Genomic DNA, 17810 nt, shown 5'->3' with positions numbered 1-17810 from the left:
CAGGGGGCCTAGGACCCCTGACCTGTCCGCAGCCTGGCCACTGGCCTCGGGGGTAAGAGGCACCGCCGCCAGAAGGGTGACATGAGTGCACTTTGCTAGAAAACCTCCGGGTCCCACACTTGACAGCCCAGAGTCAGTTCTCTGCTCCTGCCCCCCGCCCCCCGCCTCCCTGGCCCTCGCCCCCCCCCCGCCCCCCGCCCCCGCCCCCCGCCTCCCTGGCCCCCGCCCCCAGCCCCCCGCCTCCCTGGCCCCCGCCCCCCCCCTGCCCCCCGCCCCCCGCCTCCCTGGCCCCCGCCCCCCCCCCCGGCCCCCAGCCCCCGCCTCCCTGGCCCCCCCCCGGCCAGGGCCAGCCGCCAGCCCAAACCAAGGCCGACTCCAGGAGGGACCCGGGAGGTCAGGCCCCCTTGGCAAGGCTTGGAAGTGCAGCTCTAGGCCAGGCAGGCTCGACCCCCACTGAGCCGAGAGGACGAAGCCTGCTCCCTCCCGGGCTGCCCTGCCCCCCAGCACCCACCCCAGGGCAGCTCCCCCACCACATCCCACTGTGTGGAGTAGGCACGTGAGAAATTCAATCTGCCGTTTTTCTTGGCTCCAATGTCACCCCTCTGTCCCCCCACCTCAAAGGTGCTCATCTCCTAGGCCCGGAAACACAAAGGATTTCTCCTAATGATACCCCTTGGCCACCTCTGAGCGCAGTCACCTCTCTCTAAGGCTACATTCTTTCCTTCAGAAAGGGCCTGGAAGTAGGTGGCTTGGGAACCTGGGTCCTTCAGCTGGGGTGACAAGACCCCCCAAGACCCCCATCCCTGACTCAGAGGGAAGGCCCACCTTGAGCCTTTGAACCACCTCACAAAGCCCTTTCACTAGACCCTGGGCCACACCAAGCTGGGACCGACTGTCCTAGTGTCCCGCGACTGAGAGGCTCCCGGAACACACAGATTTCGGTTTCAAACTAGGACGGTCCCCAGCAAGCCAGGACAAGTCGGCCACCTTCCGTTCAGTACCCGACTGGTGACACTGGCTTCTGCCCCTGCCTTGCATCATAGAACCCCGCAAACTAAGGCCTCTGACCCTGTGTGAGCACTTTCTCTGGGACCAAGCTGTCACTGAGGGGTCCAGCCAGGGCTCAGGACAGAGGAGGCGGCCCTATCTGGACCCCCAGGCCAGGAGAGGGAGGTTCTCCTCTGCTCAGGGCTCTGCCTGTCGGCTCCAGCTGTCCTTGGCCAGGCCTCGAACAGCGCCGATGAACTGTTTTTATTTCCAAACTCTTATGGGAGCTACATGCAGACTGTCACCGTGGAGTTGGGAGCAGAGGTAGGGGATGGGGGGCGGCTACAGGGAAGGGAGAGCAACAGCTCAAAATAGTCCCAGATGCAATGCCTGAGTTGCCGGCTCAACGAGGGGCCAGCGGGACAGGGCCACTCAGGGGGGCACGGCCACTCGGGGGGGCACGGCCCCCCACAGTGACTACAGAGGCCCCTCGGGTCCCAGGCTGGGGGCGGAACAGAGGCCCACACCTTCCCTCTGCCTACCGATTTAAAAGGAGCCCTTTCAAGGAGTTAATTTCCGACTTGAGTTCATTGATATTCTGGGACTCCAGGATCCAGTTGGTAGACGTAGTGGCCTGAAAGTCAGAACACAAGGAAACAAGGATCAGACTGGGGCTCCCCTCTGCCCCGCGGGGCAGCTGCTTCTGGGGGGCCCAGTAGCATTCCGTGTCCTGCGTGCCGGCCCGGACACCCCTGGGGAGATTCTACCACTGCCCATGCAGGGGTCTGCCTGCCCGTGTCTCTCTGTTTAAATGATGACACCCTAAAAACAAACAATGTTACAACTCTTAGTATCTGATATTAAGGAATCCTGACATGTTTAGGTGCAATAATGGTATTTTGCTTATGAAAAATAAAATGACAAAAAATGATACCCACAGCCGTTCTTTCCGGGGATGACTCTGAAGGCTCAGCAGAGTGCAGAGAAGCCGTCCTAGGACTTGGCTTCAGTATCTTCCTGAGGAGGGTCCCAGAGGAAGAGCCACAGTAACCAAGGGCAAACGCCACCCCTCCATGCACACCTGCCCCCTTTGAATCGGACAGCTTCCCCAACAAGCTTCAGAGAACCACACTGTTCTCTGGCAAGTCTTGCTGGGACCGATGGAGAAGAGGAAAGCCAAAACGGTGGCCCCTCCAATGGTAGTTGCTGGTGGCTGAGCAGCCTGTGAAGTACTTATGGGCTCATTCTGTGGGTGGAGGCCTCAGGTGTGCAGACCCGCGTCACCCAGGTTGCAGGCCACCTCAAACTGGCTTCAAGTGCACAGATTAACAAGTGGAAGGCCCCTGCTTCCCAAACACCCCTGCCTGACACAGGCAACCCAAGCCATAAGATCAAGAGAATATGGGGAGCCCCAGGCTGGCAGAGGGTAAGGGTCCTGGACATTCCTGCCAGCCTGCTGTGGGCCTCTGACATGGTGGGGTGATGCTCAGAGCCCTGAATGGGCAAGCAGCCCAGCCAGGCACACCTTTGCAGGGAGAAGCCCAAGGGGACTCTTGCAAAGGAAAAGCGGGGCGGTCTTGGAGTGGGCGCTCACACACATCCCCTCGGGTTCCCACTCCAGACCACCAGACAGCACAGATCCAGGAGCCGCTGTTCTGGCTTCTCTGAGACCTTGAAAGCTATAGCAGCCCATTAACAAGAGAGCAATTTCCACTCACTGGCCTACAAAGGACTCAAATTTCCAAACGCATATGGTGCCAGATGCCAGGATTTAGAAATAAAATCTGACATCTGGGGCTTTTTAGCCAGTCTCTTTAAAAAACAGTTGTAGAAAACTCGCGGCCTTCAGTTTTATGTAGGTTTTTTAATTACTTAACGCTCTTCTTTTTAATTTTTTACAGTGCTGTAGTAGGAGTTTGGAAGCCAGATATAAAAACTTACATTACAGCTGAGAAAACACAGCTCTGAGTCTTTGGTTTATGGGGTAACCGAAGTCTTCACACATATGGGTGAGCCCCACTTCAGGAGAGAATGAAAGTGGGCAGGGGCGGGTGGGTGACCATCAGAAAAACAGATGTGAGAAAAACTGTGAGGCAGCTCAACCGCCAGGCACGATCCCGGGTCCCCTCCCCTCTTAAAATGCAACATGTGGTCTTAATCTTAATGCTTAAGGTCTGAAAACAGTTTTCCAATTTCCGGAATGGCTTCTGGCCACTGGCAGGCCACGGCTCCAAAAAGATAATAGAGGAGAATGGATGGAGGGCTGCTTTATGCATCGCCCGCCTGCAGGCAGCGAATGCTGTGGCAGGAGGTGGCCACAGGCGACTACACCCAGGCCCAGGGAAGGGCGGGCAGCAGCTCCGCATAGGGATTCTTAGGGACTCTCTGCACAGCAGGCAACCGGACTCCATCAGAAATGGAAAGACTCACTGGGCTTGGGCTGGGTTTACATGTAGCTGTGTACCGGGTGGGTCTTGCCCTGGGGGAGCCCTCAGAGTAGGTCCTCCACAGCTTGGCTGCAGGCTGCAGGGAGGCAGATGGAGCACGGAGAGCGGTGGGGTCCCAGAGCCAGCGGGCCTCTGTCTCCAGGACCCAGTCTGCCCAAAACAGAGCCTCCGGAATGAGCCTGCCCCACACCCAAAGACCCAGGCCAGAAGCCTGCAATCCTGGGGGCTGATGGGAGCTCACATTGTTCTAAGCATGTGCAATGTAGGAGGTACCACTATAGCTTCAGCTTACAGATGAGGAAACAAAGACTCAGAGGGGTTGAGTAACTTGCCTGTGGTCACAGAGCTAGCATGGGGCAGAGGAGAATTTTGCCCCAGGCAGTTTGACCCTAGGATCTGGTAGAGCCAAGACTACTTCAGATTAGGGAAGTGAGGCTTAGAAACAGCCCCGGTCAATGCCAAGCTGGCACTATCCTCCTTTAGGGGTTACTGACACGCCAGGTCCTTGGTTTAGAGAACCTGCCCATTGCAGCAGGCTGGCCCAGTGCCCTGGCACACCTCTGCCTGACCCCAGCCTCTGCACGGCTCTTGGCGATGCCAGGACCCGTGGCCTAGCTTACAGGTGAAGGCCATCCCGTGTCTACTCCAGTTGCCTCCAGAGCCAGGTGTACGCTGCCTCTGGAGCGCCGCAGGCAGACAGCTGCTCTTCCTCCCTCCTGATGGGACGTAACCGCCATGGAAAGGACAGCCTCCATCACCAAACACCACACCACCCTCGTGGGGACTGCCTCCTTTCTCTACAAGGGTAGCCCGGGCCCCTGTGGCATAACCAGCATGAGAAAAGACAAAGCCAGACGGAAGGCAGTGACGTCACGGGACGCAGTGAACTGGGCACGAAGGACGGACCTGGACCTGAGGAACCAGAGGGTCAGGGACGAGTACCTTGGCTGTGGCCAGTTCGTGGGCGAGCTCCTGGACTTTCTGCTGCTGCTGAATCAGCAGCTCCTGGACAGAGGCTAACGTCATCTGTAACTGGGTCACTGGAGGCGAGAGCATCTCTGTTAGACGATACACACAGACCCCTCCTTTGCTGTCCGCACACCTAGAAGCTGCTGCATCTAATTTATCTGCACACATCCCCCACCCCCAGCAATCCACATAATTTATCTGCACTCTGGGTAATCTACCTGCACTGTATCTAACCTCTAGTATTTCTACTTTATCTTTCTATTGTGTAGTTGTCCATGGTCAACAGTATATCCATCCGAAACCTCTCCCCTCTAATTATATTCGCTTATGATTTGCTTGGCTCTTCCAACTTCGGTAATGCCTGCATCCCTCATCTCACGGGCCTCACTGTATCCTTGTGGAAACACAGAGACTCCAATCCTGGGAGGGACGCACGCGACTCAGGTTCATGACATCCAGGAGTGGTTAAAAACCGCTACTTCTGTTTCCCTGCTGCCCCTCCCTGCCCTCCCCACCCCACCCGGAGGCTGCCGTGTCACATGACTCTGTCCTGGCCTTGGGGTCCCACTGGTGGCCTCCTCAGGAGGGTTTCTGAGGGCTTTGCAAATGCGCCCCAGAGGGCCAGGCTCCTGCCTGGGGCAGCGGCTCTCTCACTTGCCTGAGTTTTTTAGAATTCCGAGCTTCCACCTGGTAAACAAGTTTATAAAGGAGAAAAGCCACCTCTGGTGCGACAGGTCCCAGCTAATCTGGGCCATCACTGGGGCACTGGGTAATGAACGCCAGCCCCGTGGAGTCGATGACAGAGGAGGTGGCCAGGGTCCCTGGAGCCGCAGTAATTACAGCCTCTCTTGACCCTGTGTTGGATTCTTAGAGGGAAGGGGGAAAATCATTGAAAACCCCCCTGAAAACCTCATAGAAGCAGAAATTAAAAATGAACTTTACAGCCCTTAGAAAGGCTGTCATTTTATTCCCCTTATTAATATTCTGAGGTTGGGAGCCTTTCCGTAAAAACATAATTAATTGAGGCCGCGCCGACAGTAAACAAGCAATTTCAAATTAAACCGAAATGACGGCGGCTTCATTTGCAAATGTGAACAGATTCTCAGAGCAGATAAATGAAGTCACCACATAAAGTGGAGACAGAGGGGGGAGGGGAAGGGGCAGAGAGGGGGCTGCTCGGAGAGGCTTTGAGGGGTGACTTGATGGAGTCATTAATCTTTACCTGTCTGTGCCACGCTGCCGCTCAACTCCGAGAGACTCGCCTCCATCCTCTCCAGTTGCTTCCTGTCCTCTCGGCCACCCATGATGAGGGGGAGCAGGTATTTCTACAAGAGGCAGGGTGGGCACAAGGAATGGGTGTGCACTTGGGGTTAGTCCCCAACCCTCTCTCCAACTCTGCCGACCAGCTCTCTCCCTGTTGCCCCTGGGCTTTGGAACCCCCACACAAACACCACCAGTGAACAAGACGTTTGAAAGTCACGGGACTGCGGTTACAACCACATAAAAACTGTCTGGATAAGGACAGGGACCAGGGAAGAGGGACAAGTAGAATCCATTTGGTCTCTCTGTGGTTCTTTTGCTCAGTTATCTTAATGGCACTATTTATATTTCTGTAACAAAAAATATTTAAAAGTTGACAAATTGTAAGATAAAAATATAGAAGCTTATACAAGAAAGTGAGACCATTAGCGGCCTCCAGGAAGGAGAGGGGGGAAGGCTTTTCCAACACTTTTCTGAACCTTTTACCATTTTGAGGCATGAGAATGAATTATCCACTTGGAAACAAATGAGTAAATGAAATAATTAAAAAGTTATTTGAGAGCCTAAATGGAAATCCACAACAGGCTTCTGGGACCTTTGGCTCTTTTAGTAGGGATAGTATGTGGGTATTCTGAGGCCATCCAAAGAGGTCACCTCAGTCTTTCTCTGAGCAAAGCCTTAACTCCTCAGAACAGGTTTCTTTCAGGTAAGAGTCAAACATAGAACCTGAGGACATTAATCACAGGGACAGAAGAAGCTAATGCTGGAGGGCGACCACACGAGGGGGCCCAGAACCAGGGAGCCCAGGCTAGGGGAGGATGCGGGTCTCGGAACACCCGGGAAGGAGGCAGTGGGGCATAGCGGGAACCGGCGGCCTGCTCTGGGGTGGGACGCGGTGGGAGGGGAGCTGGGCAAAGAACGTGAGCTCGGACGGCAGCTCCCGCCTTAAGAGCACGAGACTGTCATGGACCAGAAAGGTTGACACTAGAGGTGGCGCAGGGTGCGTGGGCAGGTGTGGTGACTGGCAGGTGTGACCAAAGGAGACCTTTGGTTCCTACTCCATTTGGAGCCCAGATGGGAAAAAAAGACAACTTCTCCACTGAGTTTTCTGTACAGGGGAAGGAAAGGGAGGTTTCTCACCCAAGGTTTGTGGGTTTTAAGAGCCACTCCTGAATGAGGACGGTTATTTAGTGCACGTTCAGAAGCATTTTCTATTTTGCAAAGTGCTTTTCAACCACTGTGTGAGTTATTACCCACAACTGAGCCAAAACTCATCAAATGTAGCCTTACGTTCCAGGTTGAAAATTTCCTAAGTATAAAAGTCAAGAAATTCTTATACGTGTAACAAACTAAAAACTCCATTTCTGAGATCAAAAATGTCAAGGGAAGGAGCACATATACTACTCCAGCCTCAGTCTTACATATTGATAAAACAAGGTAACAGCTCTTACCTTTCCTTTTTTTTTTAAAGAAACTATTAGCAGATGTTTCAGAAATTCACTTGCCACCATTGTGACTGACCTTTCAACGTCTCTTTTCTTTTTTAAAGCAGAGAGTAAAGATCAGAGTTTCGTGGAAACAACTGATGCTCTCCCTGCTTTGCTCCGAGAGGAACCACGCTTCCCATTTCCATCAGATCACAGGCCCTCCGAGGGCAGCCACGTGATGATTAGGTACCGCTTAGCAGAGCTGAGACACTGATTCGAGAATCCGGTCTCAGCATTTTATTCTTCTCAGTGACCGTACGCAGATAGTGATCGGAAATGGGCTTCCGGCACACAGGGTAAGGGGAGGCATCAAGTCAGAGGGAGAGGCCCCAGGACCCAGAACTTTTTGCTTCTGGCTTTTTGACATGAAAATTTCCAATTCCAAGAATAGATGTTACACTGAAAAGAATTATATTCTTCTATGAAAAAAATTATATTCTTCTACAACTCTGTCACTAGCTTTGGCAACTGAGTCAAAAATTAAGAGTCCCAGAGTGCAATGTCTAAACGTGCTTCACGTTCCACTCAGATTCATTTTCAAAAAATCTCCAGACGAGGGGTGGAGTTGCAGGCGGGATCATAAGCAAAGGGGCTTCTCTCTTGGACCAGCAGTCAGTCCTCCAGCCCATTTTACCTTTTTTAACTCCCGGGGCTCTGCATCTTATAGAAAAGCCTCATTTGCTTCAAAACAAAGTTAGTCTCTTGGCGGTTAGTATCTGATAACAAGGAGTAAATGCTCATTTTGTGCCTGAAGTTCTGTTGGAAGAAATAAACTCTGGAATTCTGAGGGTTGACCATGACGTCTGGGAAAAATGGGGCCTATAAATGTGATTATGCCGAAATTCTCAAAGCTGGTTTCAAAAGGAAGGTGAAACAACAGCATATAGTGTACTTCTTATGTACAAGGCACACAGCAATTTCCAGAGCAGTACTGACCACTCCAGAGGCTTCACAACAGCCTGTAAGGTAGATGCTATCGTCCCCATTTTACAGCTGAGACACAGATGTCACACAGCTAAGTGGCAGAGCCAGGATGCAACATTTGCAGCTGGGCCCCAGTGGCCATATTCTGAACCACCATGTCATTCGTCTCAAAAATTTACCGACTGCTCAGTATGTGCTGGGCACAGTTCTAAGTACTTGACATGGCTTGTTGATCAATGGGTGCCACAGACACCCTGTGCAGCAGGGACCTGGAGGAGAGAGGCTGAGTCCAGAACAGGAGACAGGTTCCAAAGCTGCCAAGCACACCCCTCCAGTAGAGCAGGACCAGGACTTGACCAGACGCCCCATCCAGAGGGTGTGTTCATCGGTGCTCTCTGCCTACAGGCCCAGCCCCACTCCTCCATCGTGCACCTCTATGCAGACATACCTCAGGGCAGGGGGAGAATGGACTGAATGCTGGGGTGGGGGGTTCAGGGAAGGGTGGACTTACCTTGTAGAGCTGGTGAAAGCCAAACGCAATTCCCGCCATGATGATAGCCAAGGCACCATAATCCCGCCATCGGGACCCCACAGGGCCTAAGAGTGGGAGAAAAGGCACGTCAGGAGACGAGGCACCCGTGTCCTTCCCAGGAGCAGGGGAGACTATGCATACTCAGTCTCTTCATGTCAAAGGGTTGGCAACTGCAGGAGACATCGTATGATCGTCAGAACAGAGGCTAGCTGTGTCCCTCCCCTTCCCAGGCTCGTGGACCTGTCTGCCTCAGATGTGCACCTGCTGTGCAGAGGTGTCAGGCCAAGAGCGAAGTCCCAGACAGGGGAGTGAGGTGGCAGGGCGATCTGGAGACCTAGGGCATGGTCTCCACGTCTAGGAACAAAGGACCCAGTGCAGTAAACACACGTAGATGCATGTAAATACATGTCCATGAGCCCTACCACAGACAGGGGTAAGTTAAGAGCCACTCCAGAACCAGGGGACGGGGGAGGGGAGGGAGGACCACATCATGGGTTTATTCAAAACTTTGTGCAGTCCTGTGTGCCCGACAGTGTTGCAAGCACAGGAGGGAGGGTGGCAACGAGACACTGCCCCCCACCGCCCAGCCTATTCTGCTCTCACGTAAGCGGGTGGGGAGGAGACAGCCTACAAATGACTGAACAAGGTAGTGCCAGAGAGTGAACAACAGCACCAGACAGGGCGGTGGGGGGGGTGGCAGGTGAGAAGCCAGGGCAGGGCCTTGCAGAAGGCTGACGCCAAGACCTGCGCTCAGAGGAGAGAAGGAAGCCAGTGGAGGCCTGGTGGGCCCTCTGGCTGGGCCAAGAGGGGAGGGGAGCAAGAGCAGAGGAGGGTCAAGCAAACCTGGGAGCAGTGGGGGTGGGGGAAGCAGGGGCCAAGGAGCCTGAGGGCCCTTTCCCAGACAGTGGGGTCACTGGAGGCCCTGAAGGAGGGACTGGCTGGGTTCACTCTTAATTCTGGGAGAACATCAACTTCCTCAAGGGCAAACTACTGCTGGGAGGTCACAGAGGTAAGAAAGTGGGGAGGCGGCTATTGCAAGGACCACAAAAGGTGACTTTTTGGAGCCAGGATGGGACAGCCTCAGGGGAACAACGTGCGGCCGCCATGGAGGATCCAAGCTGGACAGCGGTCTCCCCACAGCGCAGGCATCCACAAACGCTGCCCGACTCCTGAATGAAACTACTTCCCCAGGAAGAGAGGAGTTTCCTGCTTCATAATCTCTCCCGTGTACTGTTTACCAAGAGCTTTCATGTCATAAGCTTATCTGACTCCCAACCCTTCCGGGGCACGCAGGAAAGCGTTATCTCCCTTCCAAATGTCCGTGGCTGGGCCACCCCATCTGGCGCCCTGCCCCCTCAAGAGATCTGCCATCAAGGGAGCATGGACCGCTGTTTCCAGGACGGTCAGTGGTGTGGGCTGAGGCCACAGTGCCACGGAAAGCCATCCAGAAGGCACGGCCGGGGCACGCTGCCCTGACAAGGAAGCTGGGGTCTGGAGGTGAACTGGGGAACGAAGAGGTGAGGAAGGAGGAGCAAAGCATTCCTCAGACTCCTGAAAGGGGCGCCACAACTCAGTGGGCCGAGCTGAAGCCCTCCTGGTCTTCAGGGCCAGACGCGGGTGTGTTTCGGCCTCCACCTCTCCCCTGCGCCTGCAAGCTCTTGAGGTACTCGTCCTGTTCCGGCATTTCCCAGTGCGGCCCAGCCCAGGAATCTCCTTCACAAACTGGGACCAACAGGTGACCTCTTCCAAAGCCCTCAGTTCCCTTTTTTGTTCCGTAGGTTTTGAATAGGTAATACACGCATGCGGTCTGAACACTGCAGGGCTCACGGCAGCCTGCTGCAAACAGGTTCCCTCTACCAAGAGCCAAAGCTAGTAGCTTCTTGTCTCTCTTGCTAGATAATTTTTATGCACATGGATGTGTACTATTTTCTCTCTCCCCTATTTCTCATTATTTTTTTCTACAGCTGCATAATATTCCATTGAACTAATTCCCTATTGATGGACACAAGACGACTTCCAGTCTCTATTTCACATAATGCTGCCATCAACTGACCATGTACATATATCATCTACATATGTGTTTATGTACATCTCTAAACATGAATTCCTAGGAGGTGGGGTCCAAGGGATATGCATTTGCAATCTTAAGAGATACCACCAAACTGCCCCCCAAGAGAAATGAATCAGTTCAATCCCACCAGCCACATACAGGGGTGCCTGTCCACTCACTGCCACTCCAACACCAGGGGTTAATCATCCTCAAAGATTCCTGCCAATACTAGAGCAGAAAAGAGCATTTTACTCTAGGTTTAGTATGCATTTGTCTTGAGGACTGAGCATCTTTTCATCTGTATTTCCTTTTTGGTGTAATGTTCCCTACTTTTTCACTTGATTTCTTTACCAATTTCCTTGTCAATATATAGAAACTCCTTATAGAGCAGGGAAATTAGCCCTTTGTCTCTATAGGAGCTGCAGAAATCTTTCCCAGTATATTTTTCTTGTGACTCTGCTTATGGTGTTTTGTGCATGCAGTGTTTTCACGTTTATATAAGTTCATCAATCTACTCTTTTGTGGGCTCTGGGATTTGGACTCCAGCAAGCCAGGACTTTTCTGAGGAGCCAGGAGCTCTGAGTCCCAGGCAAGCCTCTTTGTCTCATTCCTAGTTTGCTCTGTTCTGAGTGCTTTGATGCAAAAAACCAAACATCTAGTACTAGTTCATTCTTAAGAGGAAAAAATGAAAATAGAGTAACTTAAATCCACACTCAGAACATCCATCTGTGCTGCCAAAATCCTCAGAGAGCATCTTCAAAATGGGCACATGTCCAGAATATTATATTCACCATCGACTTCTCCAATACCCACTATCTTATACGAAAACACTTGTAACCAGGCTAAAACAACCAGAACCCAAGTGTGCTGGATCCTTCTGATCGTCTGCAAACACACCGTGCCTTGAGAAGTGCAGCCGCTCATTCTGGGTACTGGAGCTGCCAGTGCTGAACAGATGCGGCAGCCAGGGTCCAGGATCCGGGACCCCTTCTACGGCTGCCCCACCTTCCCAAAGCTCTGACCTACTTAAGTCTCGACAAACACCTGTGGCTCCCTGCCGGCCACCCGCTTCACCCTGCACCGCCCCTCCTCCCTGCCATGCTCGCATTAAGAACATTTTATTGCCCCCTGGTTTTCATTATTAATGAAAAGGGACCAGAATGATCTTTCCTAAAGTTCAGAGAGTCTATAAAGACAAGAAGCTGAAATGCCATTTTACTCGTTTTGGAGATGTGTGATACAATTCTGTCTTGTGGCAAAATGAAAAAAGAGAAAAACTAAGATGGAGATAACTCTTATCCACCGTGAGGCTTCCCAAGGGTAAAGGACCAGCTCCTCGGTGTGATCCTAACTGGCTCAAACCCCCAGCCATGACCGCGTGGACTCCTCCCCACTGCCTACTCTGGGCCAATTTTTCCAGGCCCCATATAGATGCCCATGAGAGCAGGGTCTGGGGGCAACAGCCTCTCTCATCCCCACCCGTCCCAGGTGTCCAGAATCACACAGTCAAGGGCGGAAATGGGACCAGCTGCTCTGCTGCTCTAGCTTTAAAGTAAGGGAAACGGAATGGATGAGCTTTATAAAAGGCCCAGAACCTCCAGTCTGGAAGCAGAGGCCCTCCTGCATATACGGCAGGCAAGGGGCCACGCAGGCAAGAAGCCCAATATGACAAATCCTGGTTCCATACCACCAACCAGACTTTTCGTCTTATCAAGCACAGACCACATAACTGAAGGTGGCAGAGCCTTGTCAGAATTCAAGAACACAGAAACCATGATATTTTCACTGCCACGCAGCTTCAAATCACCCATAGCACTTCCCCAACAGCCCAACTGGCTAACTGGCCGTATGGCACAGTTCTTTACCAACACCCTATGGCTGGCACGCCGGGAAGGATGAGCAGTCCGCCGTGACAGTTCTCGTCCTGCATACTGAGTGTCCTGGGACAGCCCTCACGCCTCAGGTGCAGCAAAGCCAGAGGACACACTGCTGTAGGGAGGAGAATGCAGTACTCTTCCGAGCCTGGCACTTGGCTCTCCAAGGACTCAGTCAACTTGCTTGAGCTCTGACAATCTCCCCAGCTCTCTGCCCAAAGGCTCAAGTTTCAGATAAGTCCCCAGCATATGGGGGCCTGCGGGGCAGGAGAGCTGCACCCCATCCTTAGCCACTCCATGAGCACCATCTGAACCAACACTGTTCAATTCCTTTAGTTAAATTTCCATCAACCAAGAAATTCTCCCCTAGCAGGCAGGAACAAACACCCTCAAGTAGGAACACGTGTGGGGTTGGGAACGGCACATAAAGCACAGCAATGTCAAATTTAAAATCACCAAGTCGGGGACTCACTGCCACTATGGAAACCCCACAGTCCAGGGAAGGTTCATCATGATACAGAGCTGAGAGCTGTCCGGAATAATCCTGCTGAGACAATCCACTGCCAGTGATGTGCTAGTGAGAACAGGGAGAAACGATCGAGCCCTTGGGGAGGCTGACAGCCTGAGCAGGGCCAGGGCAGTGGCAGAGGCCGGGCACGCCTAGCTGCAGCCCCCCCCCCACTCACTGAGGCTGAGCTGTCACTCCACACAGCAGCGCATCTAGCTTCTTCAGTCATCCCATCAGCTCTGCCCCCAAGCCGCCTTGAAAATGAAATGGTGACATGGGCTCATCCACAGTGAGGTCCTGGAACAAAGCCCGACTGCCAAACCAGGGCGTGTTACAGCGCAGAGCTGCTGTGCTAAATGCACAGAGAAGATTGGTGACTGGCTGAAGGGTACTGCAGGCTTTGCTGTGGAGGGCTGGCCACAGTGCTGGGGGCATGCATGGATGGCAGGCAGTGGTCAGAAAGACAAACCAACACAATGTACAGAACTAGAAACAGGACACCTCTGAACAGAGGCACCTGGGCAGCCTGGACAGCAAAGGCACCCAGTAGGCCAGCAGCAGTCACATATGAAACCTGAGGGTTGTCTTCATGTGAACAGCCTGTGAAAGACCACCTTTTCCACTTCTCATGGGCTGCCACGGTATCAGCAGTGTCATCAGCAGGCAGGAAGGACACTGAGGGTTGTATCTATCCCCTCACTCACAGATCAAAACATATGAACTCTAATTAAACTGTAAGAATTCAAAAGAGTCCAGAAATAGACCCATGCATACACAGTCAACTGATTTCTGACAAAGAATCTGACATAATTCTATGGGGAAAGGATAATCTTTGCAACAACTGTGCTGGGACAACTGGATATCCATAGAGGAAAAAAACCTCAACCCTCACTTTATACCATACAAAAAAAATTAACTCAAAATGGATAATACATTTAAGCAAAAAAGCAAAAACTATAAAGCTCCTGTAAGCAAACAGAAAACATAGAAGAAAATCTTTGCAACCTTCAGGTAGGCAAAGGCATCTTAATATACAAAAAGTATCAACCATAGAAGGGGAAAAAATTGATAAAATGGACATTATCAAAATTTTAAACTTTTCACTTTCCAAAAGGCACTGTCAGAGACTGAAAAGGTAACTCACAGGCTGGGGGTGAATATCTGCAAAGCATACATCTGGTGAAGACCCATGTTTATAAAAACCTTTTATAGATCAATCTTAAGAAGACAAACAAGGTGAGTTAGAAAAAAGTTGGGGTGGAAGATAGGAAGAGACACTTCACAAAAGATATATGAATGGCCAATAAGCACATGAAAATATGCTTGACATCCTTAGTCATTAGAGAAATACAAATTAAAGCACAACAAGATTCTGTTACATACACTTTATTATGGCTAAACTTAAACACTGAGCTACCAATTACTGGCACACATGTGGAGCAACTGAAATTCTCGTACATTGCTAATGGGAATGTAAAATCATGCAACCATTTTGGAAAATAGTTCTACAATTTCTTATAAAGTTAAATACACACCTAATGTGTGGCTAAGGCATCCCACTCGTAGGTCTTTTCCTTGGAGAAGGGGAAGCATATGTGCACACAGAGTTGTACACGAATGTTCATGGCAGCATTATTCGTAACAGCCCCAAACTGGAAACAATCCAAACAACTATCAGTGGTCACTGGGTAAACATACTGTAGGGCATCCATACAGTGGGGTACCTGGAGTTTGCAACTATGCCCGGATGGCCAGGTCCTACCTCAGCCTGCTTTTTATTCAGCTGTGAGTTCAGAATAGTTTTTATATCTTAGAAAATTGTGAGGAGAGGGGGGTAGAAGGAGGGAGGTGAATTATGTGACAGAAACATGTATAGCTCACAAAGTCTAAAATAGTGACTACCTAGATGTTTATATATATATATATATATATATATATACACACACACATACACACATATTATTATACATGTACATATATGCATATTATGTGTATAATATAAAAATATGTATCTCAACATGGATCAATCTCAAAAGCATTATGTGAAGGGAAAGAAACCAGACACAAAAGATTACATGCTGTATGACTCATTTACATGAAATTTTCTAAAAGGCAGAACTTTAGTGATGGTGAATAGATTGTTGGTTGACAGGAACCAGCAGTGGGAGGAGAGGACTGACGTAGAAAACACAAAGAAACATTTTGGGGTGATGGAAATTTTCTATAGTGTGATTCTAGTAGTGGTTACATGAGTTAAATAGGTTACAATTTGTACAACTTACCAAGTAATACATTTAAAACTGAGTAATCTTATTGTGTATAAATTATACTTTCAAAAGCTGATTAGAAAGAAAAAAGTTAAGAATCCAGAAACATAAAACTGCCATCTGACCTACGAATTCCATTCCTAGATATCTGTGCAAGAGGAATGAAAATGTACATCCACACAAGACTTGCACACAAATGTTCTCAGCAACATGATTCATGTTAGTCAAAACTGGAGACAACCTAAATATCTAATAACTGGTGAGCTGATAGAAAAAGTGTGGGCCACCCACACAACGGAATGCTATTTGGCAATAAAAGGGAACTACTGCTATTTGCTACATCATGGATGAACCCCAAGAATATTACGCTGAGGGAAAGAAGGTAGGCATAAGGGGTCACATACTGAAAGACTCCATTTACCTGAAATGTCCAGAAAGGTAAACTTATAATGACATGAAGATTAGTGGTTGCCAGGGCCTGGGAGTGACAGTAAGAGTAAATGGACACGATCTTATTTTGGGGATGAAGTACTCTAAAACTGGTTTAAGAGTGTATCACTCAGTAAAGTTACTAAAAATCACTGAATCGTACATTTGAAAAGGGTGAATTTCATGATACATAAGATATACTTCAATAGCTTTATTTTTAAAAACTAATTTAAAAAAATCTAGAAACAGACCCATGCATACATACCCAATTGATTTTTTAATAAGGGCACAAGTAACCCAATGGGGAAAGGACAAGCTTTTGAACATATGGTGCTGGTACAACTGGATATCCACACAGAGAAAAATGAACCTTGACCTTCACCTTATACCATACACAAATATTTGCTGAGAATGAATCACAAATCTCAACATAAAAGCTAACACAATAAAGCTTCTAGAAGAAAATATAGGAGAAAATCTTTGCAACCCCGAGATAGGCAGAAGCTTCATAGACAGGACACAAAAATCATGCACTGTAAAAGGAAAAAAAAGATTAATGGATGTCATCAAATTTTAAATCTTTTGCTTTTCAAAAGGCAATGTAAAGAAAAAGAAGGAAAAAAAAAAAACTAGCCACAGACTGAAAGGAAATATTAACAATATCTATATCTGACAAAGAACTTGAATCCAAAATATGTTAAGAATTTTTCCAACTCAATAATAAGACAATTAAACACAGGCAAAAGGCTGGAACAGCCGCTTCTCAGAAGATATCCAAATGAATAAGCACAGAAAAAGAGATGCTCAACACTATTAGTCATCACAGAAATGTAAACTCACACCACTAACGCTAACCACTACACACACATTAAAACTGCTAAAATTAAGCAGAATGAGAATACCAACTGTTAGTGAGGACACCGTCAGTAGCAACTAGGACTCTCATCACTGCTGATGGGAATTTAAAATGGTACAACCACTGTGAAAAACAGTTTGGCAGTTTCTTATCAAGTCACATATACACTTAACACATAACCCAGCAACTCTACTCCTAGGTATTTACCCAAGAGAAATAAAAATAAAGAAAGACTTGTACATACATGTACATAAGAGCCTTATTCACAATAGCTCAAAACAGCCCAAAGCCCATCAGTGCTGAATGGATAAACAAACTGTGGTGCATCCATACCACAGAACACCACTCAGTATAAAAAGGAAGGAACTTCTGATACATGCAACTTGGATGAATCACAAAAATACTATGCTGAGTGAAAAAAAAAAAAGATATGAGAGAGTCCATTTCGGGAAGGTAAGTCTAACTGGAAGCAACAGAAAGCAGACCAGCAACTGCCCCAGTCGGGATTGGGTGGGACTGGCTGGGAATGGAGCACAAAGGAACCTTCTGGGGCACTGGAAACAGTCTACAGTGTGGTGGTCACCATACGGGCATGTGCACTTGTCAAAGCTCAAATATTCCAACTACCACGGGTGCATTTCATTGCATGTAAATTATACCTCAACACAGGAGAATTAAAAAAAAAAAACTCAGTTCAGAATTTTTTAGACTGCATAAAGAACTAAAGGAAGTCAGCAGTGATTGAGAACAATACCCAGCAGGGCGGGCTTTACATCCTCTGCTCAGTTGGTGCCAGAGACGGAGGGAAGAAGCAAGACCTGAGAGTTCTAATCCAACTTTTTAAACGTGCCCTGTAATAGTTGATACATACACAAGAATAGAACATTTATATCAGTTATGAAGCCTTAAAAAATTAGCCATCCTAAGCCCACCTACTCTACCAGCTAAAACTTCCCAAACACCACTGAAGCGGCTATGTGCTCTCTTCACCCTGAACTAATAACCATTAGCCTGAACTTAGTGCTTCTCTAACTCGAACATTCTATAGGGAATGAAAGTGATCTAGGTAATTTCCAGGAGGTGTCCTTAGATGGTGGCTTGTCCTTTTCCTTGCTTCTCCCCATTCCTGCTGGTTGGACAGCAGGTGGGACAGTTGGAGCTGGAGCAGTCCCACTGCAGCACAAGGCAGATGCCAGTCAGGTGGCAGGGATGCAGGAGTT

The 17810-nt window shown here is 49.5% G+C and overlaps 1 protein-coding gene across 2 annotated transcripts in view; it reads right to left on the bottom strand.

Annotated features, from left to right (window-relative positions):
- The window catches only part of PEX14 (peroxisomal biogenesis factor 14), a 147705-nt gene that overhangs the window by 1429 nt on the left and 128466 nt on the right, over positions 1-17810 (bottom strand). For both annotated transcript variants that reach the window (XM_036925207.2, XM_057499704.1), the window contains exons 5-8: positions 8586-8671; positions 5626-5728; positions 4377-4474; positions 1530-1621 (exon numbers count right to left, since the gene is read on the bottom strand). In XM_036925207.2, the coding sequence (XP_036781102.2) occupies positions 1530-1621; positions 4377-4474; positions 5626-5728; positions 8586-8671 (379 nt within the window). The remainder of the gene's footprint in view (positions 1-1529; positions 1622-4376; positions 4475-5625; positions 5729-8585; positions 8672-17810) is intronic.

Source organism: Manis pentadactyla, chromosome 4 (assembly GCF_030020395.1).
Source record: "Manis pentadactyla isolate mManPen7 chromosome 4, mManPen7.hap1, whole genome shotgun sequence".
Classification (NCBI taxonomy): domain Eukaryota; kingdom Metazoa; phylum Chordata; class Mammalia; order Pholidota; family Manidae; genus Manis; species Manis pentadactyla.
Note: the sequence above shows the minus strand (reverse complement) of the source record. Positions and strands in the feature narration are given on the sequence as shown.